The sequence below is a fragment of the Canis aureus genome, chromosome 11 (genome assembly GCF_053574225.1).
Source record: "Canis aureus isolate CA01 chromosome 11, VMU_Caureus_v.1.0, whole genome shotgun sequence".
Classification (NCBI taxonomy): Eukaryota; Metazoa; Chordata; class Mammalia; order Carnivora; family Canidae; genus Canis; species Canis aureus.
The window spans coordinates 2,735,316-2,763,055 of record NC_135621.1 but is presented as its reverse complement, the minus strand read 5'-3'; the positions used below and the strand labels follow the sequence as shown (position 1 = coordinate 2,763,055).

General features: G+C 57.4%; 2 protein-coding genes across 6 annotated transcripts; one reads left to right on the top strand and one right to left on the bottom strand.

The window, feature by feature from the left end:
* The first annotated feature begins 4,996 nt into the window (after positions 1-4,996).
* On the top strand, positions 4,997-25,964 carry ANKRD52 (ankyrin repeat domain 52). Of its 5 annotated transcripts, none has more exons than XR_013388672.1 (29): positions 4,997-5,143; positions 5,456-5,539; positions 5,998-6,076; positions 6,284-6,354; positions 7,406-7,606; positions 8,369-8,456; positions 8,559-8,701; positions 8,999-9,211; positions 9,456-9,534; positions 9,854-9,968; positions 10,154-10,236; positions 10,336-10,453; positions 10,670-10,738; positions 10,912-11,052; positions 11,127-11,207; positions 12,976-13,087; positions 13,275-13,346; positions 13,629-13,830; positions 14,097-14,184; positions 14,262-14,379; positions 14,985-15,204; positions 15,399-15,486; positions 15,594-15,677; positions 15,783-15,928; positions 16,350-16,432; positions 16,633-16,715; positions 16,918-17,071; positions 17,447-17,601; positions 25,647-25,964. XR_013388672.1 is itself a non-coding variant. In XM_077913357.1 (29 exons), exons 1-29 carry the CDS (start codon positions 5,117-5,119, stop codon positions 25,689-25,691), a joined length of 3,180 nt encoding a protein of 1,059 aa, XP_077769483.1. In that variant the 5' UTR covers positions 4,997-5,116; the 3' UTR covers positions 25,692-25,964. The 5 variants fall into 5 exon arrangements, 4 of the variants coding, with proteins under 4 accessions (XP_077769483.1, XP_077769482.1, XP_077769480.1 ...); XM_077913357.1 differs by having other exon boundaries at positions 16,918-17,009; XM_077913356.1 differs by lacking the exon at positions 25,647-25,964 and having other exon boundaries at positions 8,559-8,671; positions 16,918-17,009; positions 17,447-22,990.
* Positions 22,951-27,472, bottom strand: SLC39A5 (solute carrier family 39 member 5). The gene is made up of 10 exons (XM_077913359.1): positions 27,177-27,472; positions 26,080-26,263; positions 25,105-25,267; positions 24,805-24,974; positions 24,584-24,724; positions 24,191-24,284; positions 23,936-24,106; positions 23,767-23,847; positions 23,473-23,663; positions 22,951-23,211 (listed from the first exon to the last, which is right to left on the bottom strand). Exons 1-10 carry the CDS (start codon positions 27,458-27,460, stop codon positions 23,068-23,070), a joined length of 1,623 nt encoding a protein of 540 aa, XP_077769485.1. The 5' UTR covers positions 27,461-27,472; the 3' UTR covers positions 22,951-23,067.
* Between the last annotated feature and the right edge of the window lie 268 nt (positions 27,473-27,740).

The window sequence follows — 27,740 nt, the reverse complement described above, 5'->3', positions numbered from 1 at the left end:
GCGCCCCTCGCCCGGTCGGCGGCGGCGCCCGCGGGCCCCCTCGCTGCGGAGGAGCGGCGGCCGGCGGCGGGCTCGGCGCGAGGCGGCGGCGCCCCGGGCCGCGGCTGCTGTCGCCCTGCTCCCGCCTGGGCGGGCGAGGAGCCTGGAACTGAGGCCGCGCCCGCTGCGCCCGCTGCTCCCGCTGCTCCCGCCGCGCCCGCAGCTCCCGGCGCCCCCACGTCACGCCGTCGCCATGGCGCGGGCCGGGGGCCGGGGGCGGGGGGCCGGCGCGGCCTCTCGGGAGATGTAGTCTCACGCGTCGGGCGGGAAAGGGCGCGGGGGAGTGAGAAGCCGCGGGGACGCGAGGGCCCAGCCGCCTGGCAGAGGCGGAAGGGGAGGCACCGAGGCGGCTCCGCGGGCGGCGGCGGGTCCGCACGCGCCCCGGTTCGCAGCTGCCCGCGCCGCTGCCTCCGGGCTGGCACCCGGCGCTGTGCTGCACGCACGGAGGAAAGGAGTCTTACGCCCTCTGGGCTAAGGCCTTGCATAGTTTTCTCTTTTAGTATTTATAGGAAGAAGTCGGGGAAGGCGGAGGGAAAACCAGACTTGATTTTAGAGAAAACCGCCTTCGCCTGGGAGTGTGCGCTTGCCCAAGGGGGAGACTCCCGGGCGGGAACCCGGGCCGACCAGTGTCACTAGGCTGCTCGCCGTCGCGATCCAAGGAGGGCGAAATGCCCGTGATAAAAATGGGAAGAATAAAAGGGAAATAAAAAGAGATTGGATCTAGGTGGGTGCAGAAATCACTGAAGTTCTCCCATAGTGGAGAAGAGGAAGGGCATTTGGAGAATGGTGGTGGCCAAGGGCACCTGCTGGCGCAATGGCTGAGCGCCTTTGGCCCAGGTCTTGACCCCACGGTCCTGGGATCGAGTCCTTCATCCGGCTCCCCTGACGGAGCCTGCTTCTCTCTTCCTGTGTCTCTGCCTCGCTCTGTGTGTCTCTCACGAATAAATAAAAGAAAAATGGTAATGCCTGGGCGCCTGGGTGGCTCTGTAAGTTAGGCATCTACCTTTGGCTGAGGTCATGATCCCAGGGTCCTGGGATTGAGTCCCAAGTTCCGGCCCCTTGCTCAGTGGGGAGTCAGCTCCTCTGTCTCCCACTTCCCCTGCTTGTCCTCTATCTACCTCCCTGTCAAAGTCTTAAAAAAATAATAAAAAAAGAATGATGGTGCCTGCTGTTGCATTTAGAGATGTTTATGCTATTATATTGCAAGTCCTTCTGCTTTTGCTCTAAATCTTTGATCACACTTCCACATTCAGGAGACTCTTATCTGAGTAATGTGTGGAAGGGGGAAGGAAGACAAAGTAACTAAAGACTGTGTTGCCTCTGGGGTCTAATTGGTGTGGTAGAGAAACATCTTCCCTAGAAATGGGGACCTGGAACCATAAATCCCCCACCTCCCCACTCCTCCTTGAGATTGGCATTAATTTTGGGACTTCCATTGGATATGGACTGATTTAACTTTTTTTAAGATTTTATTTTTTAAAGTAATCTCTACACCCAACGTGGGGCTCAAACTCACAACCCTGAGATCCTCCACCAACTGAGCCAGTCAGAAGCCCTTGGATTGATTCACATTTTGAGCCCATTTTATTTGGATTTCAAAGAGCTTACATTTAACATTTTTAAGGAAGGCATTTTAATCCTTATTTTATATTTACTTATACATGAGGCCCCAAATTGGAGAATGATCTTACCTCTTTTTCTTTCTTCTTTTTTCCCCAGCACCCCTACCCCTACCACCAGGATACAGTATCTCCTTCCAGTTCCAAGATGGTAATCTGGAGCCACTCTCAGATGGGCATGTGACCTTGAGGGACAGACTTACTCTTTCCAACCCTGCTTTCTGGTCCTGACCCACTCCCTCTAAGGGTTTACACATGTGAGACAGCTGCTTAGAGTGAGGAGAAACGAACACGCTGGATAAAAGACAGAAATTAACCGGGATACATGACTGAACTGTGACCTCATTAACACTATGCCTTAACCGAGTTAACTGCTACAGAATCCCCAAGGTACAATAGGCCTGCCAAGTCAATTTGCTTGTTGTCCCCCTACTAATTAGATTAGCTAATTACTGCCATTTAAACTTTTCCTAGTTCATTTCTTGTACTTGAACAACCAATTTCCTGCCATTTCCCTGTCATTCTACATCAGTAACTTCAAGTACTAACTCAAAACATACCTTCTCTAGGAGGACCCTCTTTTGACTGAACCCATCCCTGAACATTACCCCAAACACATAATGCCATGTCAAATGGCATGTACCCTGTATTCTCTAGTTGCTTCATATGTATGCATATGTTCTTCTAAGTTCCACAAAAACAGGCACTATTACTTCTAAGTTTCTACTTCCAAACCAGTTAGCATATAGTGCTGTACTATGCATTCCATAATGGTTGAGTCCTCAATCAGCATTTGCTAAAACTGAGGCTTAAAAATAGGGAAGTGTCTGCCTAGAGTTACCCAAATGTGAAGTCAGCAGTTGAATCACAGGTCTGTCTTCACAGAAGGCCTTTGCTACCACTTCTGGCCTAAATATCCCCCACCCACCCCTCCCAGCCCCTTGCATCTCACCAAACCTTGGAAGTATCTGTGTTACCTACATCATATCCCTTTTTTTCCCTACTGGGAAATCCTCTTTCTGTGCTCTGAATAATATTAAAAATAACTCTTTAGCCCTTCCTCCTCCTTCCAGCTGCCCAGAGAACCCAGCTGGCAACCTCCCTTGCTCACCTCCACTCCCACGCCAGAACCAGGCACGTGACCCCAGCTCAACCCCTGACTCCAATTCCTCAGGTTACCAAGAGCTATTTCAGGCAATAGAGGCCATGTAGTCCCCTCCTCCCCATCCTCTGGGCCATAACCTAGCTCAGCCCTTCCTGGAAGGCCCAACAGTCAACGTGTACCAACACCCATATCCATCTGATTCCCAGCTACCTTCAGTTTCTACTTCTTCAGCCTCATCTTTCTCCTCTTTGTCAAATGTTAAGTGCCTGCTCCTGCCCTGTTACAGCTACAAATAATAATGTATATCCTTGCCTTTAGAGAGCTCAAAATCCTTTTTCATGAGAAAAAAAAAAAAAAAGAATGAAACCAAAACGATGTATAGTCCTGTGTTGGAAGACAGTCTAGAAAGGAGTTTGAGATCTATTCTGTAATGTTGGACACTTATATGTCAAAGATGTAGGGTGAAATGAGGAACAAGGTGTGCAATTTAAACCTGATTGCTACAGGGACACCTGGGTGACTCAGTGGTTGAGCATCTGCCTTTTGCTTGCATGGTGATCCTGGGTTTCTGGGATCGAGTCCTGCATCAGGCTCCCCTCAGGGAGCCTGCTTCTTCCTCTGTCTGTGTCTCTGCCTCTCTCTGTGCCTCTCATGAATAAATGAATACAATCTTAAAAAAAAATAAAATCTGGGGAACCCTGGGTGGCGCAGCGGTTTAGCGCCTGCCTTTGGCCCAGGGCACGATCCTGGAGACTCGGGATCGAATCCCACGTCGGGCTCCCGGTGCATGGAGCCTGCTTCTCCCTCTGCCTGTGTCTCTGCCTCTCTCTCTCTCTCTCTCTGTGACTATCATAAATAAATAAATAATAAAATAAAATCTGACTGCTACAGTGTAAACTAAATATATATAAGTGTTAACGAAGCCTAACAAAAGGGAAAAACCCTGTTAACCGAGGAAGATTTCTTGGAGGAATAGGTTAAGTTTTAAGTAATGTAAATTTTTTTCAATACGGTAGAAGTATACAAAAATAGTTTTTTTTTAAGATTTCATTTATTCATTCATGAAAGACAGAGAGAGAGGCAGAGAAACAGGCAGAGGGGGTAGCAGGCTCCATCCAAGGAAGCTTGATGCGGGACTCGATCCCAGGACCCCAGGATCACCCCTGGGCTGAAGGCAGATGTCCAACCACTGAGCCACCTGGGAGTCCCTCAAAAACTGCTGAAGGTATCTAATGATAGGTATTTTCCCCTCTCATTCCTCATTCCCTGTTCCCTAATTTCTCTCTCCAGGAAAGAGAGAAAACCATTTCTCTCTCAGTTATCAGTGTCTGTATCTTTCCGGTGGGAATCAAGATACCAAAGGTAATGAAGGGTACAGATTGGTTAGAGAGGAAAGGGGAGCTTTTATCCGTATGCCTTGACAGGGGGCCAACTTGCGGCCCTTCTTCCTCAACGTGCTCCCTCTTAGAGCACACAGATTGAATTGTTGAGCTCTAAGCAGGACCTTGGATCACCTTTTATAAATTGCACCAATTTTTCAATATCCAGCTTTCTCCCCTCTTTTCCTGTTCTGAGCTGGGATGACCTCCATCAGTATCTTGCCTGATTGGCTGCCCTCTGGCCTCTCCAGCGCAGGAGGGAAAGCACCCACCCTCTTCTGGGGAGAAGCCACTGGGCCGCCCTACCGCCCTAACCCGGCCGTGGACTAACTGGGAGTTGGGGAGGCGCCCCTTCTGCGGGCCTCGGGGGCCCTCTTCAGCTGCCGGCCGCCCCGCCTGCGTGCGGGGGTGCGGCGCCCCGGGGCCCCCGGGGGTCCTCTCCGCAGTCAGCGCTCGGCTGCTTCCCTTCTCCCGAGTCCTGCCACCGCCGGAGAAGATGTGCGTCCTCCTCGTCCCCGGGGCCACTGCCGGCCGTGACCCCAGGTCGCCACGCCCGTGGGTCCCCAGGTCCGCGGCGGACCTGGGGCACGTAACCGCCGGCGGGAGGCGTTACCTGCCGCGGGGGCGCCGCGGGGCCGGGGGCGCGCCCAGGGGCCCAGGCCGCGAGGCCGCTCAGCCCCGGGAGGACCTGGGCCCGGGCGTCGGGCGGCAGCGGGCGGCGGAGCGCGGGGGGGGCCCGCGGCGGCCGGAGCCCGCGGGAGGGGGCGGGGCGGGGCGGGGCTGGGGGCGGGGGCCGCGGCCCAGCTCCGCCGCCAGGGAGCGCTGCGGGCTCCCGCTCGCCCGCCCCCCGGTAGGCGGGGCCGCGCTCTCCCCGCAGGCGCCGCCGCAGCCGCCGCCTGGGCCGCCCCGTGTCCCCGGTGGAGCCGCCGCCGCCGCCGCCGGGAGCTCGATGCGGACGGAGCCCGGGCCGGGCCATGGGGATCCTCAGCATCACGGACCAGGTCAGCCCGCCCGTCCTTGCCCGCCGCGTCCCTCCGGGGCCCGGCGCCGCCGCCACGCGAGCCCGGGGATGTGCGGCCTAGGCTGGGCCCGAGCCCGGGGCCCCCGCGGCTGCCGCCCCGCCCCGCGCCGCGCTCCCCTCAAGCGCGCCGGCGTCCTTGGGGGCCTGGCGACCGGCCAGCGCGGCGGGCCCCCGGCGCCCGGCCCCCGGCGCGCAGCCCCGCCCCGCCCCGCCGCCCCCCGGCGGGCCAGGTGCCCCCGCGCCCCCGGCCGGCTCGCCGCGGCCCGCTGGCTGAGCGCCGGTTCTCCCGCAGCCGCCCCTGGTCCAGGCCATCTTTAGCCGCGATGTGGAGGAAGTGCGTTCCCTGCTCTCGCAGAAGGAGAACATCAACGTGCTGGTGAGCTGGGATCGGGGAGGATGCGGAGCCGGCGCCCGGGCCCTGCCGCGCCGGTCCCCGCCCCGCAGCGGGCGGCTCCGCGACGCCGACGAGGCCGCAGCGCGCTCCCCCGGGGTGGGCGCCGGCTCCGCGGCGGACCCGGGGAGCAGGTCAGGCTGGAAGCCTCAGTGGCGCCGAGGATGCCCAGCAGCGGCGGTCGCTTCCGAACCAGCAGTGTCTGCAGCGCCCCCACCCCTCCTGGAAGAGGGAGGCCGCCTCCCAGCCCCAGGGCCCTGACCCCTGACTCCTGACTCCCTGACGCCGCCCGCGCTAGGTGCCTGTTTTGACCCAGGACTGGGCTCTAGGAGGCTGCAGAACCTGTGGGAAGAGGGCGGAAGGGCCTGGAGCTCTAAGGCTTGGGCTGGGGTCCCTGGTAGTTCACCCATCCCTGCAGCTGCTGCTCTTTTCTGCCTTCCCAGGACCAAGAGAGGCGGACCCCATTGCATGCTGCTGCCTACGTAGGCGATGTCCCCATCCTCCAGTTGCTACTGATGTCAGGTGAAAGGGGGGAGCTGGAAGGTGTGGCTCCTGGGGAGGGGACCTGAAGGAAGAGCCCTCCCCTCCATCCCCCCATCCAAGCATTGCTCTCTGGACCTTGATGTGCGAGAGGCATTCCATCTCTATCCATATTCCTTGGCCTGGTTACGGCTTTCCTTCCCCGTTGCTGTCCCTCTCCCACTGAAAGAGGAAATTGTATCCCCACAGGTGCTAATGTCAATGCTAAGGACACACTGTGGCTGACCCCTCTTCATCGTGCTGCTGCTTCCCGAAATGAGGTACCAGCCTCCTGTGCCTTTTCACCCTTTCAAAGAGGATGAGTTGGTTAAAGGTGGAAGTGAAGGATTCGAGAGCCTCAGCTCTCTGCCTTACCAGCTGGTCTACCCCTAGGTCAGGAGACTAGACCTTGGCCCCTCCCTCCCACCCCTAGAACTGGCTGGTGAGGGGGAGCTGAGTGTTGCCAGCTGATGTGACGTCAGGGGAGAGCTTAACACTGGGCTGGCAGACTGCAGGGGGCCCTGCTGCCAGGCCTGAGTGACTCATCTCTCCCTGGGGGGCCACCTTGGAGTCTGATCCCCCTCTGAGCACTGAGATTTCTTACCTTGTGATGGAGGGATGGAGGGGCTGAGGGTAGTGATCTGTTGCATCCCTGCCCCTCAAGCAGCCTGAAAGTTGACAGCATAGGGGTCACATGTGTCTCATCAATTGGGTCCATCAACCCTGGGTAGCAGGGAAGAGGAGACCTCTCTCTTGGCTTGATGGTCAGTTCCCTGGCTTTGACCAGCAGGGTGAGGGACTGAGGCCAATGGGAATGGGGTGGGTTGTGATTAGGAGGGACCTTTTAGCCTGGGTTTTAGAGGGGGACCAGCATCTGTTTGCTTACTGAGGTAGTAGAAATGATTTTGGTGCCTATTGAAGGACTGAAGGCGGGTATTCGGGGCATTAAGGTAGCAGGAGTATGTATTTTTCCTAGTGAAAAGTAGTGAGGGATTGGAATTCTCTTTATATGTGGATTTGCTTGGTAGTAGCTGTGTGCATGGGTGAAGATTTTCAGAGTCTGGCTGGGGAGTGATACCAGGTGGCTTGAGGAAAAGGAAGGGACCATGCTTTCCTCAGCAAGGTCTGGGAAGATTTTTAGACTCTAAGAAGATCCGGAAGATGGGAAGTACGTATTGACAGGCTATGTACGAAAAATGGGAAAAGACTCTGTGCTGGGGAGTTGGGAGCTGGGGCTGTGTGTGTCATGCTGACCTGTTTTTCCCTCCACTATTTGTTTTACCTCCCACTGCCCCTCTGTCTTCTCTCTTACCTCCCCCCGCTCCTTAACAGAAGGTGCTGGGACTGCTGCTGGCACATTCAGCAGATGTGAACGCCCGGGACAAGCTGTGGCAGACACCATTGCATGTGGCTGCCGCCAACCGGGCCACGAAGTGTGCTGAGGCTCTGGCACCCCTGTTGAGTAGCCTCAACGTGGCCGATAGGAGCGGGCGTAGTGCCCTGCACCATGCAGTGCATAGTGGGCATCTCGAGGTGAGGACTGCTCCCATTCATGCCCAGCCTAGTGCCGTGCCTTCCCTTCCCACTCACCATCCTCTGCTTCTGGGCCATCAGGTCTGGGAGAAGCGGCCTGGATGACTATATAGACACTTGGGCTCAAGATCAAACGAATGGTTGGGTTAGATTGAAATTCTTGACTTGGGGATCCCTGGGTGGCGCAGCGGTTTGGCGCCTGCCTTCGGCCCAGGGCGCGATCCTGGAGACCCGGGATCGAATCCCACGTCGGGCTCCCGGTGCATGGAGCCTGCTTCTCCCTCTGCCTATGTCTCTGCCTCTCTCTCTCTCTGTGTGACTATCATAAATAAATAAAAATTAAAAAAAAAAAAACCAACACATCTTTCACAAAAACAACCAACTTTAAAAAAAAAAAAAAAATTCTTGACTTGGACTTTAAGTCCAAGATAAACTCTTGAAGTTGCGTGGAAAATATTTATATACATGCTTTTTTCTGAAGTGAGCGTCCATGTCTTTCAAAGTGTTTTAGAAGATTTTACAAAAGAATTTAAGAGCCTTCAGATCATAAAGAGACTTACTTGGGTTTCCCTTAAACTTCCAAATCTATACGGCTCTCCTTCTTAGTATCTGCTTCTTCTGTTCCCTCTAGTTCTCCAGATTGTTCTGTTTGAGAACAAAGACATTTGCGTGCCTCCGCCTTTTCAGAAAAGGCTTCTGCCCTTAGGTACTCTGAAAGCATGAACCTGGCTCTGAATAGGTGTCTTTCATATCCTGATACAGACGGTGAACCTGCTCCTGAACAAGGGAGCCAGCCTGAACGTCTGTGACAAAAAGGAGCGGCAGCCTCTGCACTGGGCAGCTTTTTTAGGTGAGAAAGGGTTCATGGCATTTGACATTTAGGAATCCTAAGACAGGGATGGGGTTCTGAGTTCACCCTCCACCTCCCTGATAGCCTTCTCTCTCTTCCTAGGGCATTTGGAGGTCCTGAAACTGCTGGTGGCACGGGGAGCGGACCTCGGCTGCAAGGACCGCAAGGGCTATGGACTGCTCCACACAGCTGCTGCCAGCGGCCAGATTGAAGTGGTGAAGTACCTGCTCCGGATGGGGGCTGAGGTCAGGGTGCTGAGCATGGGGGTGGGGCCCTACGGGCAGGGAGTTGGAGGTCAGAGCCTGTGTGTGGGGACTGAAGGGTACTGGATTGTTGGAGAGGTTTGGGGAGGTCAGCAGGATAGAGGGAGAAGTGAATAATGCTTACCAGAAGTAATCGTGCCTTCAGTCTATTAAGTTAGGAACGTGAGGTGTCTCAGGTGGTTGTTGGAATTCTGGGATTTTCTAGGCTACCTGTGCCAGCTTCCACTTTATTTAAACTGATACCTCCTTATCCCCTCACCTGCACCCCTGAAAATCCAGATCGATGAGCCCAACGCTTTTGGAAACACAGCTTTGCACATCGCCTGCTACCTGGGCCAGGATGCTGTGGCCATTGAGCTGGTGAACGCAGGAGCCAATGTCAACCAGCCGAATGACAAGGGCTTCACGCCACTGCATGTGGCTGCAGTCTCCACCAATGGCGCTCTCTGCTTGGAGCTGTTGGTCAATAACGGGGCTGATGTCAACTACCAGGTGCCTGAAGGGATGAGGCTGCAACCTGGCTCTGGGGGTCCTGATCGTATCTTCCCCTCTGGACAACTCTGGGGAATTGCCCACTTGCCTCCTGGGTTGATCAGACCTTGCCAGGGCCCCAGGAGAGTATGGGCTGAGCAGATGTCCATGTGACTACTCCATCCTCAGAGATGTGTCCTTTCGAAGGGGAAGAGGGCATTCTCGGTGCTTTGCACTGAAAAAAAAAATTGCCATGTTTTCACAGAGCAAAGAAGGAAAGAGTCCTCTGCACATGGCTGCCATCCATGGTCGTTTCACCCGCTCCCAGATCCTCATCCAGAATGGTATGGACTCAGGAGACTGTGCTCTCTTCTCCTGCCCGCCCCCCCACAAGAACTCATCCCTAGAAACCCCTTGGTTTCCTTATTCCACCTCCCACTCCATCTTCCAGTCAGGATGGGCACCTGGAGCTCTGAGCAAGGCACCTGTGGAAATGGCCCTGGCCTGCATGCCCCGTCCCCTAATACTTACAAATGAGATAACACACGTGAAATGCTCAGCCTGGGACGCGGCACGTAACAAGCACTCCCGTGGTAGCTAACTAGCGCGAGTGGTCTGGAGCCTAAGGGCTGCCTGAGTTTGTTTGTGTGCATCCCTTCCCAGGCAGCGAGATTGATTGTGCCGACAAATTTGGGAACACCCCACTGCACGTGGCTGCTCGCTACGGACACGAGCTGCTCATCAGCACCCTCATGACCAACGGCGCGGATACTGCCCGGTGAGTCAGGGCCCCTCACATCTGTGCAGGCTGCTCAGGTCAGACGGGGAGGCCTATAGAAGCTCGCTGAAGGAAGCTTGCAGCACCTCACTGTCTCCTAAGCTGCTGGGGGGAGGGGCGTAGAAGAAAGGCCTATGACTGGTCCCTCCTTGACCCAAGGACTGAGTCCCTCAACTTCTCCCCAGGCGCGGCATTCACGACATGTTCCCTCTGCACTTAGCTGTTCTCTTTGGATTCTCTGACTGTTGTCGTAAGCTTCTTTCCTCAGGTATGTGCTGACTGGTTGAGAGGGGGTTGGGCAGTCGATGCCTCTCCCGGCTCTGCTCGGGGCCCTCGGATGACATCTGTGGCTCTTCTGGCCCCGCAGGTCAGCTGTACAGCATTGTGTCTTCACTCAGCAACGAGCACGTGCTTTCAGCCGGGTTTGACATCAATACGCCTGACAACCTTGGCCGCACCTGTCTTCATGCTGCTGCTTCTGGAGGGTGAGTGCTCTTCTCTCTCTCCCGGGCGCTGAGAGGAGATCTGGGCAAGGGTCTGGGCCCTTCTTTGCGGCCCAGATCTGTCCCCTGGCCCTGTCACCGTGAGGGCAGTCATGGCAGAAAGAACTACCCAGCGCCATCCTTCCTTAGCCTCTCCCTGTGCCTGTGGCTGCTCTTTGAGACTCTTGCTCTCTTAACCCTCATCCTCCTTCCTTTTAGGAATGTTGAATGTCTTAATTTGCTGTTGAGCAGTGGAGCTGACTTGAGGAGAAGAGACAAATTCGGAAGGTGTGTCGATCCACAGGAGTAGACGCGTGGGGAATGTTGGATGAGAGAGACCAATGGTGGAGGGAACGGGAGGGACTTGGAGACTAGGTGAGGAGAGTATTATAGAGCAGCTTTAGGCCGCTCATCCAGTTGCGTTGGGGTCTGCCCCTGACTCTCTCACCCATCCTCCTCAGGACCCCACTGCACTATGCAGCCGCCAATGGCAGCTACCAGTGTGCAGTCACATTGGTGACGGCTGGCGCAGGTGTCAATGAGGCCGACTGTAAAGGCTGCTCTCCCCTCCATTACGCTGCTGCCTCTGACACCTACAGGAGGTGAGGGTCCTGCTTTGGCCTTCTCAGCCCCCCACCTCCCCGAGCCTCCCTTGACTTCACTCTCTGTACCGCAGAGCGGAGCCCCACTCATCTTCCAGCCACGATGCTGAAGAGGACGAGCCACTGAAGGAGTCCCGCAGGAAAGAGGCCTTCTTGTGAGTAGCCAGCAAGAGCCCTAGGATGCGCTTTCCCAGCAGAGTCAGCTCTGGCCCTGTTATTCCCCTGCCCACCCCTTGCTTCTAACTGGTTGCAGTTGGCCAGCCTGCAGAGTGTTGGGAGCGCTCTGCTCTGAACTTAGTTCTGAACCAAATAATTGTGGGTAAAAACAAAAATGTGAGGCCTAGTTCCTCCCCTTGGGGAACGGATGGTCTCCTCAAGAGGATCAGAACAGCTAAACAGACAAAATCACTCTTCTAATCCATAAGAATTAAGGGAGGGTTTACTTATTAGGTACTAAGTACTGTGCTTGGTACCAGGAATCAAAAGATGAATTACCCTCAGGGCTCCTGGGTGGCTCAGTCAGTTCAGCATCAACTCTTGGCTTTGAACAAGGTCATGATCTCAGGGTCCTGAGACTAAGCCCGGTGTTGGGCTCTATGCTGGGTTTGGGGTCTGCTTGACAGTCTCTCTCTCCCTCTCCCACCCCCCAAAAAAGATGAATTATTCTAAATTTCTGCCCTTTGAAAACTAATAATCTGTTGGGAAATATAAATAAAAAGGCACCTTTGCATTCTCATGTAAGATGTTAACAGAGAAAATGGTGCAGAATATATGGGAACTCTAGACTATATTCACAGTCTTCCTGTAAATCTATGAGTTTTCTGAAATAAGAGGTTTGTTGTTTTTAAAAAATTTTTTTTTTAATTTTTATTTATTTATGATAGTCACAGAGAGAGAGAGAGAGAGGCAGAGACACAGGCAGAGGGAGAAGCAGGTTCCATGCACCGGGAGCCTGACGTGGGATTCGATCCCGGGTCTCCAGGATCGCGCCCTGGGCCAAAGGCAGGAGCTAAACCACTGCGCCACCCAGGGATCCCTGTTGTTGTTTTTTAAAAGGATACTTATGGTTCAAGAAATTTAGTTGTGTGACCTTTGTCAACTTAACCTCTCTGTGCCTCAGTTTCCTTAGCCATAGTAGGAGTAAGAATAGTATCTACCTCATAGGATCATTATGTGGACTAAATAGTTTCATACACGTGAGGTGCTTAGAATAGCGCTTGACACATAGTAAATGCTAAATACTGCTAGGACTACTAAGCTGATCCTACTAAGAAGGGTGCCAGTGGGATGTCTGGGTGGCTCAGCGGTTGAACGTCTACCTTCAGCCTAGGGCGTGATTCTGGAGTGCCGGGATCGAGTCCCGCATTGGGCCCCCTGCATGGAGCCTGCTTCTCTCTCTGCCTGTGTCTCTGCCTCTCTCTGTCTCTCATGAATAAATAAATAAATCTTTAAAAAAGAAATAAATAAAGGTGTCAGGGGAGCACAGAGGAAGAGGCATGTCACTGGGAAGGTTGGGGAAGGCCTCACAGAGGCGAGGATGCTGGGAGCGAGTTTGAGATGAATAGGTCTTCAGATGGGTTGGAAGGAGAAGGCATTTGAGACAAGGGGTCAGCGTGTCTAGACATGGGCAGAAAGTGTTGATCAGCAGGTTGATAACTGATCATTGTGGTCTGGATTCTCTAGGAGAGTGTTGCACGGATAAAGGAAGGTGTTGAAGCCAGAGTAGTTCAGGGCTGAGGCGAAGGCGGTGGTGGGTCCAGAGCCGGGGTCGAATGGGCAGGAGTTAGCCTACCCAAAGCAGAAGATGGGTGTTGGCCAGCTAGGCCTGGAGGGGGCCCCCTCGCCCCTCTCCTCTGCTCTTTCCACAGTGGCTCCTCCCCAGTTGGGCCTGTTCCTGCCTCACAGTGTCCCCCTGTCCCCCAGCTGTCTGGAGTTCTTACTGGATAACGGTGCAGACCCCTCCCTGCGGGACAGGCAGGGCTACACAGCCGTGCACTATGCAGCCGCCTACGGCAACAGACAGAACCTCGAGCTGGTATGTGTGGGTCCAGCCTGGAGGAGAGGAAGCGGGGCCAGGGCACCCAGTCACCTTCGTTTGTGGAGTCTAAAATCAAGGGGTGGGTGACTCAGATGTGGTCTGTGGAACTAGGGGCTTAGGGCATTACTGTGGGTGGTAGGATGGAGTTCGAGAACCTCAGCACCTACTCTCCTGTCCATTGCAGCTCTTAGAAATGTCCTTTAACTGCCTGGAGGATGTGGAGAGCACCATTCCAGTCAGCCCTTTGCACTTAGCTGTGAGTTCCCGCTCTTTCCCTCTTGCCTCCCATGGCCCTACCTGCCTCGGGCCCACACCCAGGCGCGAGCACTTGTGAATCTGCCCTGGCTTCTGCCTTCTTGTGGGGATGTGGCAAGCGGACAGTGGTCTGGAGCCAGGCGGGCATGGTGCAGGTTGAGAGCCTGAGGGGCCCGAGAAGCTCGTGGGGGGACTGATGCCCGGGCTTTCCCCGTGGGGCCCGAGAGCAGAGGGCGGCAGCGTCCTGGGCTATAGCCGTTGGTTGCCCGCGCCCCCCCTCCAGGCCTACAACGGTCACTGTGAAGCCCTGAAGACACTGGCTGAGACGCTGGTGAACCTGGATGTAAGGGACCACAAAGGCCGGACCGCGCTCTTCCTGGCCACTGAGCGAGGCTCTACTGAGTGTGTGGAGGTGCTTACGGCCCACGGCGCCTCCGCACTCATCAAGGAGCGCAAACGCAAGTGGACGCCCCTGCACGCTGCTGGTTAGTGCGCCCTCAGGCTGTTCCCTCTCCTTGCCACACCAGGCCTTCGAGACTGGTCCCAGATCCCTCCTGAGTGGGATTAGGCGTGGCAGTGGAGCATGGTGAAGAGAATGGAAACTTCAGGCTTCCTATCCCCCAAGACTTCCACTTGCCCCCTGGGTCTTCCTATAATCTCCACCCTTGAGTCCTTCATGCTAGACCTGTTATGCCCGACCGCGCTGCTCCTTCCCCTTGACCATGCCCTGACACAGACCCTCTTCTCCTAGCCGCCTCTGGCCACACTGATTCCCTGCACTTGCTGATCGACAGTGGGGAACGAGCTGACATCACAGATGTCATGGATGCCTATGGACAGTGAGTGTGGGCCCGGGGCAGGGTACGGCTTCTCCTGTCCCCGCTGGCCCTCACCTTTCCCCTGCCCCCCTCTGTAGAACCCCACTGATGCTGGCCATCATGAATGGCCACGTGGATTGTGTCCATCTGCTGCTAGAGAAAGGATCCACAGCTGATGCTGCTGACCTCCGGGGCCGCACCGCCCTCCACCGTGGGGTGAGTGACCTCCTGGGTGGGACTGCTCACAGACAGGCCTGGATGTGGGAGCATAGGACTCCTCAGCAGTGGGATGGCAGATTGTATAGCAGGTGGGCCAGTATTTTGTGCCCAGGGTCTTATTGGGCCTCACTGTGTCGGCTCCAGGATGGGTACCTGACACCCGGAGCTGATCTCCCTGGCCCCCTTGCTTCGTAATCTCACACAGCCACAGGCTCACTACCCAGACTCCGCTCCCGGGTAACCAGACTCTGGTCCTGGCCCCCTGGATGATGATGCCACTATTCTAGGCCTTCTCCACAATCGCCTGCCCTAAAACTGTCTCCTCATCCCGGGGACCCTTTGACCCCTTAGTCCTCTTACTCTCCATTTGTCCCCTGGTCCAGAGGGCCAGAACTAAGTCTCGCTGTCCTGGTTGTCTGTTGGCATAGAGAGGACGGAGGAAGGACATGCGGATTCCTAACATTTTAGAGTCATTGTTGTAAAGACAAGTATTAGTGCCCTGGAAGTGGAAGTGGCTCTTAACTCCTGAGCAAGCTCCAGTGACTGGCTATTGGGAAGGGAGTGGCCCTTCACCCTCCTTTACACCATCACGTCGCCCACAGGCAGTGACTGGCTGTGAGGACTGCCTGGCTGCCCTGCTGGACCACGACGCATTTGTGCTGTGCCGAGACTTCAAGGGCCGCACCCCCATTCACCTGGCCTCAGCCTGTGGCCACACTGCAGTGCTGCGGACCCTGCTGCAGGCTGCTCTTTCCACAGACCCCCTGGATGCTGGCGTGGATTACAGTGGATACTCGCCCATGCACTGGGCCTCCTACACTGGTGCGGGTCTGGGGCCTTGGTGGGCATGGGGGTGGGGTGCTGTGTGGGAGAGGGCTGACCAGAACAGAGACTGGGCCCCCTGGGTGGAGGGAAGGACCCGGGTGAAGCTGGATCTGGAAGTGGAGTGTCCGGAGATGGGATGAAACATGTTTTCATTGTCCGTCTCCACTCCCATGACTCTTTCTCCTGCTCAGGACATGAAGATTGTCTGGAGTTGTTACTTGAACACAGCCCGTTTTCATACCTGGAGGGAAACCCCTTCACTCCTTTGCACTGTGCAGTGTAAGTCCCTTCCTATGCCTCAGCCCGGCTCAAGGGTCTGTGACCTGGGCTTAGGACAGGCATTCCATTTCCCTCATCCTTCCTGCTGACCCTTCCTCTTCCCCTAGAATTAATAACCAGGACAGCACCACAGAGATGCTGCTGGGAGCTCTGGGTGCCAAGATTGTGAACAGCCGAGATGCCAAAGGACGGTGAGTGGTGGAAGGCTTGGGGAGGAGCCTCGGTTGTCTCTGGCCTCTTTCTGCGCGGGTGAACAGGCCTTTCCTCTTCACACTGCCCTGACCCCCACACTGCAGGACCCCTCTTCACGCCGCTGCCTTCGCGGACAATATATCTGGGCTCCGGATGCTACTGCAGCATCAAGCCGAGGTGAACGCCACTGACCACACTGGCCGCACTGCGCTCATGACGGCGGCCGAGAACGGCCAGACCGCTGCTGTGGGTGTGTAGGGGCTGTATGTGGGAGGGAGGAGCGCCCCTGGGGTTTTCGCAAGCTGGGGCAGGCCTGGGACACCTGGGTGGCTCAGTCGGTTAAGCGTCCACCTTCGGCTCAGGTCACGATCCCACGGTCCTGAGATCAAGTACTACGTCAGACTCCCTGCTCAGTGGGGAATCTGCTTCTCCTTCTCCTTCTATGCCTCCCCTCTGCTCATGTTCTTTCTCTCTCTCAAATAAACAAATAACTTAAAAAAAGGGGGAGGCAGTCCTGCTTGAAGTGGGGCTCAGGAAGCAGGAGGCATGTCTTTGGATATATCGTCCTCTGCAGATGGCATGCAAAGTACACGCAGATTGGAGGGCTGGGACCTGTGAGGGCTGCTGCTCTGGAGGGAGGGCTTCAGTCCTCTGCCCCCTTTCTCTTGCAGAATTTCTGCTGTATCGAGGGAAGGCAGACCTTACTGTGCTGGATGAGAACAAGAACACTGCCCTCCACTTGGCTTGTAGCAAGGTAGGGCCTGGACCGGTGGTGGTGAGGGCTGCATGAGGGGCAGGGCCCGGTGAAGGCGATGGGTTTACCCCATTGGGAAGGCGAACTGGAGTGGCGATCAGGAGCGTCCAGCCTTAGAGCTCTTTGTCCTCCCAGCACCCTCCCCAACTCCCGCTCTGCAGCCTGTCTGCTTCCATTCCATCTCTGTTCCTCTCCCTCAGGGCCATGAGAAATGTGCCCTCATGATCCTGGCAGAAACCCAAGACCTTGGCCTTATCAATGCTACCAACAGTGCGCTGCAGATGTGAGTGCCTGGGGAAGGGGGCTCCTGGCTGGGGGAGGCAGGTGGTGAAGAAAGAGCCGGCCGCATTCCAGAGGCTCTCTGGAACTCACAGTATTCGGTATTTGTATTATTCGGTCAGCACTCTCTCTCACCACTCTGGCTGGGTGTGGAAGGGCAGTGTGGCAGCCCGGTGACATCTTACCCCTTTTTCCTTTCTTCCAAGGCCACTCCACATTGCTGCCCGGAACGGTCTAGCTTCTGTGGTACAGGCCCTCCTGAGTCGTGGGGCCACAGTGCTGGCTGTGGATGAAGAAGGTGGGTGGGGTCCAGAGCCCCCCGCCTCTCCCGGGTTTGGGGTCAGGGACATTCTTCAGGAGGTGACTTCTTAACCTTGCTGTAAACTGGGTTTTTTTCCCCAGGGGAACTCTTCAGAGCAGGGACCCAATACCAATACGCTAGAGTGTCTGAGGGCAGTGTGACCGAACTGGGTGGAGCCAGCAGGGTCCTCAGGAAGACCTCCCACACACCTCTGCCTCCCAGCCCTGTGTCCCCTGTGCTCTGCCCTTCCCCCCACCCTTGGACAGTCTCCTGTCAGCACCCCCAGCCCCAGCCCGGGGCCTCCTAGGCCTTGGGCTCTGATGGTGCTGTGCTGGCCTGCCTCCGCAGATGAGAGCCCTCTGCCCCCGGGGATGGTGGGTGGGGCCCCGGGGAGGCCAGGCCCTGTGCCTCAGTTCTCCCCCTCTGCCCTGCAGGTCACACCCCAGCGCTGGCCTGCGCCCCCAACAAAGATGTGGCCGACTGCCTGGCCTTGATCCTCTCCACCATGAAGCCTTTCCCACCCAAGGACGCTGTCAGTCCTTTCAGCTTCAGCCTGCTCAAGAACTGCGGCATCGCAGCAGCCAAGACGGTGGGTGGCTGCGGCGCCCTGCCCCATGGGGCCTCTTGCCCCTACAGCCAGGAGCGGCACGGCGCCATCGGGTTAGACGGCTGCTACTCGGAGTAGCCCCCCTTCAGTGTCCCTCCCCCTGCCGGTGGCTTGATATCTTATTCTATTTATTTAGAAAAAGTCTATACATTTAGGGCACTTTAAAGGAGAACACGACTGGGTGGGGGGACAGAACGGGGGGGGGGGTGGGAGGAAGCACTGGGGAGCAGCTGCTCACCCCTTTGCCACACCATCCTGGCCTGGCAGGGGTCTGGGACCTACAGGAAGCACCCCAGGCCCTTGGCACCCCCAGGGCAACCCCTTCTGCCAAGTGTCCCCAAATGATTGCTAAATGCCTGGCTAACCTCTCTTTTACCCCATCTCTCCATTCCCCCTTTCTGCTGCCAACTCCCCCACCCTTCCCTCTCTCTCCTCGCCGTGCCCCCCTCCCTGCCCCTACTGCCAGGCACATCCCTCCTCCTCTTCCATACCCATCACTGCCTCCCTGCTCGGCTGGCCCCTCCATCCCCGCAGCAGTGAGAAGCCTTAATTTCTGGTACTGTGTGAGCACTCTGGGGGTGTCCCCCTCCCCCTTCAGGGGCAGCTAGTGGATGAGGGGGGAGGGTACTTAGCACTGGGGCCTGGAGCTTTTCCCCCATTCTCTACCCCATCACCCCTAAAGTTCAAATGCAAAACACTTGAAGCAGCAACTACTGTACCTGGGCCCCAATCCTGCACTCTCCCCTGGCTCCTCATATGCAAATCAAGGGCTGGTTCTGCCCCCACAGCCTGCTCTTCCCCGACTCCCTTCCACTTCCAGGCACTTTAACCTTGCTTCTTTCTTTTAACTTCTTTTGGGAGGGCAGAGCCTGTGGCCGTTCCCTCCCTGGCTCCCCCCTCCCTTAACTTTGAGGCTTGTCATGAATCTTTAAGTAAGCATTTTATCCTTTAGGGGAAGAAACAAATTAATTTCCTGCCCATTTCAAAACCACAGCCCTAGTACGTCCTGTGCGTTTCAGGCATGTGTTTGCATGTGTGGGGAGGGAAGGACCCTGTTCTTCCTCCTGTGCCCCCTAGGTCCATAGTTCCTCCGTGCCCCCACCTTCCGTTATGTCCAAGAGTACCCACCGCCCCCAGTCACTCCTGATCTGAAGCCAAAGATGGTGGGAGGGGCAGGGCAGACTAGGGACCGTGGCTACTCAGACCCAGGCTTCCCCTCCGGTGTGAGGATGAAGCTCTGATCTAGGGAGCGAGGAATACACGCTGAGGCTGGGGCCCTGCCCTGCCCCCCCAGCAGCGGGGAGAGATGGGATTGAGCTAGGGGCTGCACTGAGGATATTCCTAAAGGTCACCCCCCCACAAGCCACACTGGGCCAGAGTGAGGAGGGGGCAGTTTTCTCTCTATATGTAGCATTGAATTTGGCCCTGGTCCCTTTCAACGCCTTGTCCACCGCCCCTTAGCCCAGTGTTCCCTTCCTCGCACTCAATACCTCAGCCAGGGGCCAAGACACAGAACTTGAATAGAGGTCGTGCCCCCTCCACCCCCACAGTGCATCCTTGCCCAGTTTGGCTGCCATCAGTATTGTCCCCTGAGAACTGGACAGGCTTCGTTTACACAGTACAGGGTCTCCCCCCACCCCCCGGGGATCCCTCAGCCTCCTCCCGCCACCCCCCTTGCTTTGTTCACGACCTTCCCCACTTTCCAGTGTCCCCTGCAAGTCTTGCCACCCTCACCAAGGGTGGGCTGAGGGGAGGGGGGGCATCCCAGGGACCCCTGTCTCCCTAACATACCCTTAACCATACCTCATGCTGGTTCCCTGAAGCCTGGGGTGTTTGTCCAAGTCCTTATTTTTCTCACCATCTCTTTTTATCCCCTCTCTCTGTGTCTTGCTTCCACCAACCCTCAGTTCCTAAACCATTTCAAAGCTTCCAAATGACCATTATTGGTGAGAAGGATTGTGCAGCTTTTAGTTTTTAGTTTTGTTTTCAAAGCCAAAGGGCCTTGCGACGCCCCTCTTGCCCACCTCCCTTCACACCCTGTCCTCCCTTAGACGACAATCAATGTGACCTCTTTTAAGGGCTGCAGCCCCCCACCCCCAACCCTGCTGGTTCTGCAAAGCTTGCCCCTAACTTCAGCTCTCTCCTGAAATCTTCCCATTCTATTCCCTCCCTCTCATTTTGGTGCTGGGAATTAGGTGACAGGGGCGGGGGGCAGGGGGAGCAGAGAGATGGGTCCTCTAGAGAAGACTCGGGGTATTAGTCGTGTTCTCCTTTATCAATGTTTGGCGATGACAGGAAGAATCTGAGTATTTGTCAGGAGCCCCATTGTTTTGCTAGATGAGATTTCTGGCGCACACGTCAGCAGTGCTGCGGCAGGTCCTCTGCCCACCACCCCCATGTGGCTGTGGGGGGCACGGAGGACAAGCAGCCTCCTCTCCTTATGCCAAAGGAAATCCCACACCCTGCCCCGGGCTCCCCGGCCCCTAGTGTTTTTCGAAGTGTTTTGACCATTCTCATGGCCACTGCATATTTATTTTAATGTTAAGATTTTTTTTTCAAACCTCTTTGACTTAAACGGGTGTGGAGAAGTAAAACAGGCAGAGTGCCCCCCAATCTTACAGGGGTGGGGTGGGGAGGAAACCCCTCCTCCTCTTCGCCCTCCCGCTTTCCCTCCCCCTCTCCCTACCGCAGCTCTAAAGCACTTGCTTCAAGTAATAAGCACTTTTGAGAAAAGGCCTATTTTAAGTGAGGACCCTGGGAGCAGCCCCAGGTCCCAGCAAAGGAGACAGAGCGAGGGCTACATAGGAGACAGGGAAACAGGCTTGTGAATCAGAGGGCGAGTTGAAAAGAGCCAGTTTTTAATTTCTGATTTTTGGGGAGATGTTTCTGATTGGGCGGTGGCTTTGGTAGGTTGTGTACTATCCTGCAGAAAAACAAATGGCACAAACTGTGGGTCCCAGGATGGGCCGACAGATCCGGGTCACTGCCACTGTCCAACTGAGACTGACGGGCCACCTCCCCCGCTGTGGCCCCCTGAGCCATAGGACTGCTGAAAACCACTGAATGTACAGCCCAGGTTGGGGTGGGGAGCAGCCCCTGGGGGAGGGGGCTTCTCCTTCTGTTTGGTGCTGTGGGGGGTGGGAGAGATGAGACTGAGGGACTGCCACCCCACTTAGACATGTGTTCCTTGGGGTGGAGGGGCTGAGGAGGGCCTGCCTCCCTCTCCAACCCCGGCATGGCCCCTCTTCCTTCCTCATCCCTATCCGTTTTGACTGTAAGTCCAGCTCACCTTTGCCTTCAATATGTAACCAAAGGAAAACTCAATACTGTTTCCACCGCTGTCTGCCCACCCGAGCACCTTCTTATTCCCCGGACCTAGAAGGGGAGGAGAGGCGGGGGTGGGGTGGGGGGCGTGGGGCCAGAGTGAACGGTTCTACAGCTGTATCCCCGAAACCTCCCCCCGGGGTCTTGGAAGGGACCCCGGGAGGGGAGGTTGGGCCTGGCTGGAGGGGCCGGGACCAGGCGCACTCTGCATCTGTGCACAGGGGTGCTGCTTCGTCCCGGGGACTCCACGACATCTCTGGCAGGGAGGCCCCTTCCTCCTTCCCTCTCCACCCGTTTCTCCCCCTCTCCCCACACCCCGTGTTCATCCCCACCTCCCTTTCCCACCGCAAAGGAAAATAGCCTTACAGACCCTAGCCCAGAAGCCCTCCTCCTGGGGCAAACCAGTATGGGGCCCCATCCCGCCTAGTTTGAACCCTACCTTTTCAGAAGGAGGGATAAGGAGCAAAGCAGCCCCTTCCCCTCCAATTGTGGTGGCTCCAGCCCTCCCGGCCTTGACCCAGGCTGGGCAGGGGTGGGGGCAAGGAATCTTTGAGGACCAAGCCCAGAGGCCTGGGAAGAGGGAGGTGGAGAGGGAAGGGCCTGATTGGGGACTCCCTCCTCCCCGACCCAACCCTAGAGAAGCGACCAAATCCCAGAGATGGGAGGAAGCTGGGGTGGGGAGGGTCTGTTCTATGAATTACTTGAAGGTACTGACTCCGAGGCTGCTGTTGCCCACTTAGGTGTGAGGGGGGACACTGTCACTGCATTTGGGAGGGCAGAGGGTGGCGGGTGACTGAGAGCTTCTGCCCTTGGCCTTCGCTCGCTCCTGCTGGGCCCGTTCCCTGGGGAGCCTGGCGTTGCCCCCAGGGAAGTCCAGGAGAGCCTTCCCCTCCCATCTCCATCCCTCACTCTGGGCACCCTCTCCAATTGCACTAAAGTAGCTGTTGTGCCAGTCTTACCCCCACACCAGGGTGGGGTCTCTGCTTCCAGTCCTTTCTCCCCCGACTGCCTCCGCTCCTGTCCCGGACAATCTCCTTGTTTCCCGGTATTCCTGGATAGCTCAGCTTTGTATGTGTGTGTTTGGGGGGTGGGGGTGGGTTCCGGCTGGAGTGGGTTCGGCGGGGGTTTGGGAAGGGCGAGGGGAGAGATGGAGGATAAGTCTCCTGCCCCCTTCCTCAACTCCGAGCCACAGAAGCCTGGGAGGGAGGGAGCCTACCCTCGCTGCCGTCACGTGTCTTGCAGATGTGCCAAAATGGGGGTGGGGGAGGGAGGGAAGGGGAGGGTGCCTGGCAGAGCGGCCCCCAGGGTGGCTCTCTCAAAGCAATACAGTTCCTCCTGCCTGGGGGACGGCAAGACAGGGGAGAGGGTTGGGTTGGGGGCCTGGGGGTTCCCTGTGTACAGCTGTGTATATTCAGGGGTGTTCTCTGTCTGGTACCCGCTGTGGGCGTCTACGTGTGTGCGAACCTCCCCTTCCCCGTGCCCTGCATGACCTGTGATGCTGCAGACACCACCATCCTGTGTGCAGGGGTGTGTCGGGGGCACTGAGGGGCATGTTCCGTGTCCTGTTGCACCCTCCACCCTGTGACCCATGTACTCGGTTGTAGGAAGTAAAGAGAACTGAGCACAATTCACTGGATTCCAGTTGAATCTTTCTCTAAGCAATTTTCCCATTCCCGCTCTTCTCCCTGCCCCGGATCCACCTGTGGTGCTAGTGTTGGGGTCGGGGGTGTTTAATGCTGGTGGGCAGCAATAAAGGGCAGATCTGCCCAGATGCCTGTTACCCCCAGGGTGCTGAGGGCAGCAGGAAAAAGTGGGGACCTTGCGGTGCATTTGCCCCACCCCCTCTCCCCCCTGGGCTAAAGCACAATGCTCTCCCTGCAGATTGATACACCCTGCACCCTCCAGGCCCCTGCTCATGTCCTCCCCTGACCTGCTTTGAGCCCCCCTCCCACTACATCCTGGTTTTCTATGCTGTTTTGGTGCAAGTACAACTGTCGTAGTCATGGCTTTGGGATGGGTTCTGTTTATTAAAATCCTATTGCTCCTACTGGCCCTGTGTCCCGCCTCCATTCCTGTGGTTGGGGGGAAGGAAGGGCAACCCCGACGCCTTTCCACTGCCCCCCTTCAGCCATCAGAGACCAGGGGCCATAGCTGCTCCTCCAGCAGGGCTATGGTGAGCATGAGGCCGCCCCCCAGCAGCAGCCCCAGCCCCTGCAGCAGCACGTCGAGCGTAGGGAGGGGCTCCGGAGGACGAAGCAGGGCTGGTAGCTGAAAGGAAAGAAGCACGTCGGGCTCCTGGCCCTGTGTCTGCCCCCCTGAAGCGCGGGAGGGACACGGAGGCCAGGGAGGCTGCGGCGGGAAGTAGCAGCGGGCAGCCCCTCCCCTCCAGACTCTTCCAGGCCCTTGTGGCTCAGACTCCACGGGCCGGCCGGGGTCCAGGGTGGAGGTGGAGGGACCTCCCCTCCCCTCCCCCGGCGCACCCAGCTGCCCGCTTCCCTTGCTCTCTCTGCACTGCCCCACGCCTCTCACCATGTCCACGAGGGCCACATAGAGGAATACCCCGGCCGTGACCCCGAACACCCAGGGAGTGAGGGGGACGGGGCCCAAACTGAGCCCCACCCCCAGGGCTGCACCCCCGAGCCCCAGGGCTCCAGACACCAGGCTCAGCAGCAGCAGCCGCCGGAAGGGCAGCCCTGCCCGGAGCAGCACGGCGAAGTCACCTGTGGGAGGAGGCCAGGCGGTGGGCATCAGCCGCGGCCCCCACCCTGCCACCCGCCGGCCGCCCAGGGTGGCCCGGAGCCCACCACGGAGCTTCCTTCCTACCCAGCTCGTGGGGTAGCTCATGGCAGAAGACGGCCACGGTGGTGCTGAGGCCGCTGGAGAAGCCGTCGGAGAAGGCGGCGCCTGGCATTGGCAGGGTGGAGGTTAGTGGGGGACCTGCGCCCCGCCTGCCCCCCAGGAGCTCCCCTGGGTCCACGCCTGCCCCTCACACCTATGGCCAGCCCGTCAGTGAGGTTGTGCAGAGCGTCTCCCAGGAGGACCATCCACGTTATGTTGGCGCCAGCGCCGCCCCGGGGCCCGTGGCTGTGGCCTTGGTGGCCAGGGCGGGCGGGAGCTGGCGGGGCCCGGCCGGCCTGCTCCCCGCGGCCCTGGGCTGCCGGCTCTGCGGGAGGGACAGGGACAGTGTGCACGGCTGCGGGGGGGCCCTGGCCGAGCCTCCCCTTGGCTCCCCCTCTGCTCTGCTCACCCGGAGCCGCCTGTAGGGGCTGAAGGCCCGTCCCGCCATCCTCAGGGTCTGGCCCGGGCCCGCCGAGCTCCTTCCTCTGCCGCTGGCAGCATCCCTGAAAGGGGAGGGAGTCCCTCCTGGAGGAGGCAGCGGGGCCGGGCGCTAAGCACAGGCCAGGCTGTGGCTGCCAGACGCACTCCGGGTCCCGCCAGCCCTTGGGCGTGTGTTTGGCCTCTGTGCTGTCTTCCCAGGTTGCCCCCCACCCCCGTGGGCAGCGTGAGCGGTCGCCCCGTGCCCCCCCGAGCCAGCCCCAGAGCCAGCTGGGGCACTGGGAAGCCGCCGGAGCCTCCTGCCACCTGCGGCCAGTGGGGCCCGCCCGGCTTCGGGCCACAGCAGGAGGGGGGCATCACTCACTGGTCCGAGGCCTCGGCCCCGCAGGAGCCCCAGCATGTTCTCCAGCATGAAGAGCAGGAAGAGGCCTCCAAGCACGGACAGTCCCGGTCCCAGGTCCTCCTCTGGGTGCCCATTAAGCCCGGCGTGCTGTCCTCCTCGGGCCTGCCGGAGAGGGGGTCAGCGCAGGCGTGGGGAGGGGGGGTGTGTGAGGCCGGAGATGCGGGGCAGGGGGCTTGGCCTACGTGAGGCAGCAGGTGCAGCAGCGCATCCCCACAAAGAGTGCCCACGGCCAGGGCCCCCAGGAAGCCCAGCAGGGGCCGCAGGAGGCGTGCTCCCAGGAGCCGCAGCAGGAGCAGGGACAGGGGAGCCGGGAGGCTGAGCAGCAGGACCGCCAGGGCACTGTGAATCAGGGCTGCGGAAAGTGACGGGCTGGTGAGGATGGCCTCCGAGGGAAGGCGGGGCCCACGAACCCCCTTGCTTGGCCAGGGGCCCACCCCCCACCGGGATTCAAGGCACCCTGCCACCCACTGTCACCCACTGACCGGACAGAAGGTCCCCAGGGGGCGTTGGGCCAGGGGCCTGGATGCAGACACGACTGTCGATCTGATAAAGCAGGGCCGGGCACAGCAGAGCAAACTGATGAGGGGTCAGAGGAGCAGCGGGGCTCAGGCCAAAATTGACAAGCAGCTGGGAGCCGTTCAGACACTAGGAAGTTTGAGTTGGGGGGGTCATACGTGGGGGCATCGCTGAGAACTGTGGCTCAGATCCTTAATGTCTGTCCTTCCGTTGCAGGGACTCCTGGGTCTCCCCGGGGGCCCCCTCTGCTCCCCCTGGCAGGTGCATCAGGGATTAGGGATGGTTCTGTATGATCGGTGTATGTTAATTATTAGTGAATATTCAATCCATTGCAAATACTCAACTCAGTACAGATTTCGTGCTAGTAAAACAATGCCACCATCTCCCTCCCAAGGCCCTGATGATTTCCTTGAGTTGGTGATGGAGTTGGTTGGACAACCAGAGCCCTCCACTGCAGAACCTTAGCAGGGAAATAACTCAAAATACCATCCAACCTGTCTCGTAACAGCCCTGTCACATGTCCGACCAGCCTTGGCTTGAATGCCTCCTGTGATGGGGTGCTCACCCTCACCAGGCCTGCTTCAGACTTCGCTTTTGCTGCCCTCTGGTGTACATGGAACAAGTTCACAGTCTTTCTGGCTGAAGATAAGCCATCTGCTCCCTGCAGATAGCGGGCCCCAAATCCTACCCTGGCCTGTTGTCTCTGGATTCTCTGCTTTGCCAAGTGTGGTCCCTAAACCAGGTCTTGGAGATTTGGGTGTGGGCTCATGTGCACTGAGCCCAGAGGAACCTTATTTTGCTATTGGAATAACATACCTTAAGATCACACCTGGATTGGGTTGTATTTATTTTTTTAATTAACTGTATTAATTACTCTTTAAACATTTCAGGCCATCTAAATCCCACGGTCCTTCCCCGCACCTAGAGATCATCAGACTCACATCCTCATTCAGATGGTCAGCCAAGGAATGGTCCAGCAACAGAAGCCTGTGAAAGAGGTCCAGGCCCGAAGGGGCTGGCCCATGGGGTGATGCTGGGCCTTTCGGCTCCTCTGGGTCACTCCACCCTGAGGGACCCAGAGGCAGCCCAGCCCAGACATCCACACTCAGCTCAGGGTCCTGTGATCTGGAATGGAAGGGGGAGCAAGTCAGACTGGCTCGTGTTTTTGTTTGTTTGTTTTTAAAGATTCTATTTATTCATAAGAGATACAAAGAGAGAGAGAGAGAGGCAGAGACACAGGCAGAGGGAGACGCAGGCTCCATGCAGGGAGCCCGACGTGGAACTCGATCCCCGGACTCCAGGATCACGCCCCAGCTGAAAGCAGCTTAAACCGCTGAGCCACCCGGGCTGCCCTGGCTCGTGTTCTTAAAGAAACTCCCCTTAACGGGCGCCTGGGTGGTGCAGTTGGTTAAGCATCAGATTCTTGGTTTCAGCTCAGTTCATGATCTCAGGATCATGAAATCGAGCCTCATGTTGGGCTCTGAGCTCAGCATGGAGTCTGCTTAAGACTCTCTGTCCCTCCCTGCTGCTTGCTCTCTCTCTCTCTCTCAAATAAATAAATCTTTAAAAAAAAAAAAAAAAAAAAAAAAAAACCCTTGACACTCCTACGGCAGTTAGGGGAAAAGGGAGGAAGCCAGTAGCCAGAGTTCCTGGGACCCAGAAACTGTAGAATTTCAGTTCTTGAAGGATCTGAGATTGTCGATTTAGAGGAATGGTCTAGGAATGGGGGGTGTGAGAGTGAGAGAAATGGGGGGGGGGCAGCCAAAAATGCTACATATTGGGAGCTAAGTCAGCCTGGAGAGACATTGAGCACTGCTAAGAGCAAGGAGTTGAAGGGCCCAGGGATTTGGAAGAGGAGAGAATTAGAAGGCAGCAGAAGCACAGGGGGCTGTGAAGGGATACAAGGAGTCAGATTTTTCAGAAATTTTAATTCCGGGAATCCGATTTTAGGAAGCTAGAGCTAGGCCACAGGAGACTGATGCAAGCACTGAGAAGAGCTGGGGAGGTGGCATTTTGGGGTGGGGGAAGGGGTTAGTACCTGTGCGTGTAATTGTCTCCAGCTGGGGGTGCAGCCCGGCCAGCTGGAGGTCCGTGGTGTCCCAGGCGGAGCGCCTGTACTCGGCCTAGCCCCAGGCTGTGGAGAAGCCGCGCCAGGCCCCCTGCCGTCAGCGTCCCGTTCTCCCCATATAGGCCAAACAGCTGGGCCAGGTAGTGGTTCTGCTCCTGCTCAGCGGGGCCCAGGTTGGGGGCTGAGCCCCCTACCAAGCCCAAGGTCACCCCCACACACAGGCCAGCTAGCAGGTGAGTCATTGGGGGCCCCATTATTGGGGGGGAATGGGTTGGAGGCTCTGGTTCCGGCTTCTATTCCCCTTGGAACATCCTGAGGACTGTGCCCTGGAAGAAGAGGGAGGAAGGGCCTGGCCTTCTGTTCTGTCAGCTCAACCCCAGGGGACCCTCACTCCTTGTACCTCCCCACCTTGACTCTAGCAGCAGCCCCCACCCTCGCCTCCTTTCTCCCGTCCCCATCGCCTCCTTCTGGAGCAGCCTCTTATTTGCCAGTTCCTAGGGCACCCTTCTTGACCCAGAGTGCCTCCCTCAGCTG